The 6541-nt window shown below is 56.8% G+C and overlaps 4 protein-coding genes across 4 annotated transcripts; 2 read left to right on the forward strand and 2 right to left on the reverse strand.

Moving 5' to 3' along the window:
* Positions 1-642: 642 nt before the first annotated feature.
* Positions 643-1988, forward strand: LMH87_010434 (uncharacterized protein; the record flags this gene model as incomplete). The annotated part of the gene is made up of 3 exons (XM_056197594.1): positions 643-768; positions 832-879; positions 936-1988. 3 exons carry the CDS (start codon positions 643-645, stop codon positions 1986-1988), a joined length of 1227 nt encoding a protein of 408 aa, XP_056054627.1.
* Positions 1989-2472: 484 nt separating this feature from the next.
* LMH87_010435 (uncharacterized protein) lies at positions 2473-3523 on the reverse strand (the record flags this gene model as incomplete). The annotated part of the gene is made up of 4 exons (XM_056197595.1): positions 2473-2936; positions 2992-3097; positions 3188-3215; positions 3453-3523. The coding sequence occupies 4 exons, from the start codon at positions 3521-3523 to the stop codon at positions 2473-2475; spliced, it is 669 nt and encodes a 222-aa protein (XP_056054628.1).
* Positions 3524-4718: 1195 nt separating this feature from the next.
* LMH87_010436 (uncharacterized protein) lies at positions 4719-5136 on the forward strand (the record flags this gene model as incomplete). Its single annotated transcript, XM_056197596.1, has 2 exons — positions 4719-4947; positions 5033-5136. 2 exons carry the CDS (start codon positions 4719-4721, stop codon positions 5134-5136), a joined length of 333 nt encoding a protein of 110 aa, XP_056054629.1.
* Positions 5137-5716: 580 nt separating this feature from the next.
* Positions 5717-6226, reverse strand: LMH87_010437 (uncharacterized protein; the record flags this gene model as incomplete). The annotated part of the gene is made up of 1 exon (XM_056197597.1): positions 5717-6226. The coding sequence occupies one exon, from the start codon at positions 6224-6226 to the stop codon at positions 5717-5719; it is 510 nt and encodes a 169-aa protein (XP_056054630.1).
* Positions 6227-6541: the final 315 nt, after the last annotated feature.

A 6541-nucleotide genomic window follows, 5' to 3' on the forward strand; every position in this document is an offset into this window, starting at 1 on the left:
CCCCTGTGCCAGATGAGGCTCTCGCTGCAAGGGACAAGACACCGCATTGCGCGTCCAAGCTCGTCGTATTCGACTGACGGGGGTTTTTTTTTGTTTCTTCGTGTTGCCTTTGTGCTCTGAAGGCCAAGAGACCGAACCCAACCACGTCATTTTTGCAGACACATGGACTTGGGAGCCTTTTTCTTTCAGAAGGACACGCCTGATCGCCATCGCAGAGGAGTCTTGCGCGCCACCACGATCAGCTGAGATATCGCGGTCCCAAATTACGCAATCGACCAAAACGAGACTCTGGCGCGCACAAGCTCTACTGCTGTGCTGCCTCCTCCCCAGCCTCTTACGTGCATTGGGAAAAAAGGTCTCCAGAGACAGAATAGCCTCGTGGTCTCACCGCGCGCGTTTGCGGCGGCGGTTCTCTTGTGACTCGTTTGTGCGAGCGTTGCGATAGATTACACAGTCGCACGACGACGGTCTGCGCCCCCCGTGGATTACATAGTCTCGGCCTTGCTCACCTGCAATCGGCGCCAATTGTCTCGCGACCTCGTGGGAACAATTCTTGAACACACGTTGCGTGAACGGTCCTTTTCCGTGACGACGAAGCTCGCTCGAATCTAACGAGTCAATTCGCGACCGCAAGTTGGCAAGATGCTTCGATTCGTTGCCTGGCCGTTGGCCTTGTTTGCTGCGACGGCGCTCGCCATCTCTGCCGACGACTTGGGGTCCGTTCTGCAAAGACAGCACAATCTCACGACATTCTACAACTTGATCAAGGTACGGCGCGCCTCTCCTGACGAGGATCTCGAGTAGCTCATGGCCCAACACTAACACTACTAGAACAATTCCGATGTCCTCTTGCAGCTTCCAAGCTCCGATGGCGTCACTGTAAGCCGAAATGCCCATCATCATCATCACCATCCCGCCCGCTAACCCGTCCCCAGATCGTAGCGCCCTCGGACAAGGCCTTTGAGAACATCCCCTACACGTCGCTCAACGGCATCTGGGACCCCGAGGACGCGGCCAAGACGACCGCCTTTCTCCAGTACCACATCATCAAGGGCAGCCTCACCATTGCCGACCTGCAGACCGGGCCGACGTACCTCGAGCCCACGCTGCTCACCGCGTCCAACTACACCAACGTCACCGGCGGGCAGAACGTGCTCCTCAACAAGCAGCCCGGCGACGCCGTCGTCCTGACCAGCAGCCTCGGCGTGCGCTGCACCGTGCTCGAGCGCGACGTCGCCTTCCAGGGCGGCCGCATCCAGATTGTCGACAACCTGCTCATCCCGCCCGCGCCGCTGCGCGACACCGCGCAGGCCTTCCAGGCGCAGTCCTTCCTCGCGGGGCTCTACGCGGCGGGGCTCATGCCGGGCGTCGACGAGCGCGCCAACGTCACCGTGTTTGCGCCGCGCGACGCCGCCATGGAGCTCGTCGGCGGGTCGCTCGAGGCCCTCAACGGCACGGCGGCGCTGGCCCGCGTCATGGGCTACCACGTCGTGCCGGGCCGGATCCTCTCCTCGGCCGACCTGGCCAACGGGAGCGTCCTCGCCACCCTCGCGAGCGGCAGCGAGACTGGCAACAGCAGCAGCAGCAGCAGCAGCAGCAGCAGTCCGGGGCTGACGGTGCGCCAGGCCGGCAACAACAAGTACGTCAACTCGGCGCAGATTGTCCAGCCCGACATTCTCATCGCAAACGGCATCATGCACGTCGTCGCCGACGTCCTCGACCCGGACGCGCCGTCGGCCGCGCCAAACGCCAGCGCCGCCACGCAGCCGCCCGTCTTCCCCGTCAGCGTCGCCAGCAGGCCGTTTGCCTCGGCGCTGCCCTGCACGTCCGACTGCCCGACGAGCACGACCAGCGCGAGCGCGTCGCCGACGACGACGGCCGCGGACGGCGGCAAGTCCAAGTCGAGCAAGAACGGGGGCGTACCGGCGCCGACGGCCCATGCGGCCATGGCGGCGCTTGGTGTCTTGGGCGCTGGCCTGTTGCTGTAGAATGGTGGTTTCTCAATAAAGGGAGAGAAGGGTTTTATGAGTGATGTGGCGTTGATAGTGTCATGTGGTAATGAGCGAGCTCCTGCTTTGGTATTGGAATATTAGATGCGCCTTGAACAGAAGTGGCCATAGACAGGCTTGACAAGACGGTTCGCGAGGAACATATAATCGAGATTCTACATGGTCCGCAGTATAGCTTCATATCTTTGGTATTATTTTTTTTAATCATAAATGGAGGAACTCGCTGTTTGCAAGTCTTCCCCCGCTGGAACTGCCATCCATATCTGATCAGATTGCCCAAACGCCAGAACAGTCCCTTTCAGTTGCCTTTTTTTCTCATTTTGTGCGGTGTCCCCGTTACTCTTTCTCCAAGCAAACAGCAAACTTTGTTTTTGTTTTTCCGAATTATTGTACATGAATTCCCGAAATCTCCCCCGTACTGTGAGCGATGCTGCCCAAGGTGCCTTGTTCCTTCCGTCGTACATCAGTATCCGCCGCGGCTGTCTATGCTGCGACTCCGACGGCTGTAGCCAGCGCCGCTCCCTTTGCGGGGCGGCGGTGACCGCGACGAGTATGACGCTGGCGAGCGGCTCCTGTATTTGCTTCCGCCCCGCGCAGGCGGTGGTGACTGCGAACGCGAAGAGCCGCCAGGGCGGTAGACGTCTGAGCGAGGCCCAAATCTACCGCCACCTGGAGATGTCGGAGGGCCTCCCCTACGACGACGGCCGCCGCCGCCGCCTCGCCCTCCACCGGTAAACGGCACGCGAGGGTCAATGTTGGCGCCTCGTCGGGCGGTCGGCGGCGGCGGGGAGAGCTTGCGCCGAGGAAGCACAATGGATACGTGGATCGTGGCGCCGTCGACCTGGGCCTCGTGCATGTTGGAAATGGCGGCTTCGGCGTCGGCTTCGTGGTCGTACAGAATGTACGCGGTGCCTCGGTTTGTGTTGACTGCGTTTCTTTGTGTTAGCGCTGCGATCAATCACTTGCACAACAAAGAGCTTACAGGTTCGGTTGACGGGGAGGTCGAGATCCTTGATGCGACCAAATTTGCCAAATATCTCGTACAGGTGGTCCTCGTTGATTGTCTTTGTCAAACGCTCCACGACAATCTACAGCACCCCAAGGTTAGCACATGCGCTTTATCTGATCTCCCGGGGGGTGAGTCGGGGGTTTGAGGTTTCCGCGCGGCAGAAACATACTTTTGTGCTCTTCGCCAATGGCCCATCGCTGCCTCTGCGGCCGCGACTCCAGCTGCGACTGTCGCTGCGACGGCTCAGGCTCCTGCTGTAGCTGCGCCCGCGACTGTAGCTGCGGCTGCGGCTGCGACTGTAGCTGCGGCTCTTGCTTCGGCTGTAGCTTCGGCTGCGTCCGCGGCTGTCGTCTCGTGAGCGTCCGCCGTTTCGCGGCGGTGGTGGGCGCGATCTGCTGCGAGATCGGGACGGCGAGCGCGAGCGCGCGTTGGACTGGTGGTTTGGAGAGGCGGCTGAGCGCGACCGCGAGCGGAGGCGCTCTCGTGCCGGCGATGGCGACGGCATGGCTGGTAGAGTAGGCTAGCTGATGCGGCTCGGTCGGCAGCTTGTCGGTTGGTTCGCTGGGCTTGGATAGGACTTTTGCGACAGGATGAATGGGTTCTGGATTCTTGTTTGCCTGAAATGCGAAAAGCTCTTTGGATGAAGCTACCCTGGTCACGTGTGGGGCCGCTCAAAGAAGAGCTGTGCAGCGAACTGATGCGCAAACGGATGCTGGAAAATAGGTGGTAAATTACTACTATGATCATGGAACATGGCATTAATCTGAGGCGTGTGTATCTTTTAAGCCCATATGTGTCACGCTGAATCACCTGGAGGAAAGTTGTATACGTGACCTAGTTACAGCTCTTCTCGACCCAAAAGTTAGTTGATGTGCACAGGTTTCTCAGGGCTTTGTCATATTATACCTGAAACTCACATTGAGCGGAGATGGTCTTTAATGATTGAAAACGGTTCGAGACCGATTCGCACGAGGCTATGAACACGATCTGCCAGGTTTAATCACCCCATACAGTGGTCTCGGGTAGGCTGCTCAGTTACTAAACGATCAAGAACGGTCACACAAAAACGATCGTGACGCGTCGCTTGACAGGAATTCGAGTATTTTTGAAATATGTGAATTAGAACGTGGTATATCACGGTCTTTGAGCACCGGATGGCCGATGCCTCTTTGAAAAAGCTTGTTCATCCGTGTAGAGGGATGGGCAGTCAGTGTTTGCGCACATCCAAGATAATCGAGGGTGGAGCGGTTGCAGGGCCATGTCTGGTCTGTCTTCTATGATGATTTAGCAAAAGCAATTAATCCAGGGGTATAACGCGCGATATATAACTCTGTCAATTAGACAAATATAATTCTTTTGGTTGACTTAATTTTCGCTGCTCAGCGACAATCTGTTGAGCTTCGAGAATCCCCACAGCTACTTGCCTTGACCAATCACAGACTAGCCTCAGGTAGCTACCCCAGACTACCGAGCCAAACCGCTCAGCCATGCATCTCCTCCTCCGACAGTAGGAGCCCGCCAGTCTTTCCGTGAACCGAACGCATTCGTGACGGCGCAGAGCCAGGAAGAAGTCCTTTGCCGACGCCAAAGGTCCGAATCAATACGACTCGAAAAGCAAAACTCGGCTGCTCGACGCGAGTCCCCTTTGCTGAATTCTCTCGACGCCTTCCCCCGTTCCTCAGCCCGAAAACACAGCCGACATGGCCGCCGCGGACGAATCGCTTTTCATGGTGTCGCAGACATCCCTCCTAGAAAAGGACGATGATCTGGACTCACTACCATCTCTCTCGACGGATGAAATCTACTCGGACGACGAGGATGACGCGCAGGCAGAGTGGGAGCGCAGCTTAGAGCAGGTGCAGATGCTCCTCACCATGGTGCTGGTGCCGTGGATGGGCAAGTACTTTGGCCGCAAATTTGCCTACTGGAGTATGTGACCCGCAAGGCATCTGACAGATGCTGCACTGCAGACGCGGTGAAGTAAAAAAAGGCATGCTAACTGATGGGTTTCCAGGCTGGGCGAGATACATGAACTGGGCACACGACGTCGAGGTCAAGTTTACCAATAAAAAAGCATTCAATGTGGTTGGTGCGGTAGAAGCTGCTCGATCATTATAGTCTCGGCGGTTCTTTATGTTTTCTGGCATTGCGTTTACATCCAACGGCTGGGCTCCTTGAATGGAACACTTGACGCCGTTTGCCGCTTCCTGTTTGTTTCTTTGGCGTTGGGGGGTGCATTATCTGCTTAGAGGCTGTTTTGCCACAGTCTAGAAAACCATCAACTCGTAGGCCACGGGTTTATTATACATTTTACTGAGTCATTGACCGGAAATCACCACAAGTCTCTGCAAAGGGCAATGTGATTGGTATATTGACATGAAATTAGAGCGTTGGCGTTACAAGACAAGAAACAGAAAACCATACACATCCCATGATACAAGAACGTTGAAATCGCACCATCGACTGGTGCCTGCCTCCATCTATACAAGGTATTATTATCAGAAGCGTATGCAGGGTGGGTGGCTGAAATTTGCCAGTCCCTTCAAGAGAGCTCTGCAACCCAAGAGCCGCAATTTCATCGAAAACTTGGTATGTCTACCAAGATTAGAGCGTGCTAAGGCTGTATTGTGCCGTACGCGTTATTTCCACTGCGAGCACACTGGCTGGATGGCAGACGGAGGGCCGCGCTGCGTAGCACCTAGACCTGAGACATGGCCGGGCGGGAGGAGCGGGCAGCACTCATGGAGCCGCCGCGCATCTCCTTGAGCGATAGGAAGAGGCCGCCGCAGAGGGTGGCAAAGAGGAACCACATGAAGGCGTCGCTGGCCTGCAGCTCGCGGCAGCGGTGCTCGGGGTTGCCGGAGCCGTAGGCGATCCAGTTGCCAGGGCGGTTGGTCGTGTTGGAGCAGTTTGTGCCGCCGATGCGGGCGGCGAGGACAATGGCGCTGATAAAGGTGAAGAGGACGCCCAGGCCGTCGAGCACGGTGAGGACAATGGGCATGCCGAGGCTGGAGATGACGCTGGCCACCATGCCGTAGAGGCAGACGACCCACGACAGTGCCGTGACGAACATGGTGAAGTTTACGGCGGCGCGGGCCGAGGTCGAGGCGTTGTGGTCCTGGGCAATGACATTGCCGATGAGGCCGGTGATGATGATTGTGAAGAGCAGGGCGACGCCGCGCAGAACGAGGTTGAAGAAGCCGGACATGGTGAACGGTTGACAAGTGTACAGCTACTGTTTGGAAAGGTTCTTTCGAGCTTTCAGACAAGCTTGCTAGGCGGCTGAGCGTTGCTGGAGATACAAAGTCTTGAGAGACGAAGACGCGATGTAAAAGTAGTTGAAAGGTGTGAAAGGAACGGACGAGAAGTAGCGGTAATACCTGGTTCGGTATACTCGGTAGCTGATATATCGATGATGCGATCGATTGAGCTCTGTGGGGTCCGGCAGCCAAAGTCTTTCTACCTTGACCAAAAACAGGCTATTTCGACGCTTACACGATGCAAAATTTCGGTGGCCAATTCT

The sequence above is a fragment of the Akanthomyces muscarius genome, chromosome 5 (genome assembly GCF_028009165.1).
Source record: "Akanthomyces muscarius strain Ve6 chromosome 5, whole genome shotgun sequence".
In the NCBI taxonomy this organism is placed as follows: domain Eukaryota; kingdom Fungi; phylum Ascomycota; class Sordariomycetes; order Hypocreales; family Cordycipitaceae; genus Akanthomyces; species Akanthomyces muscarius.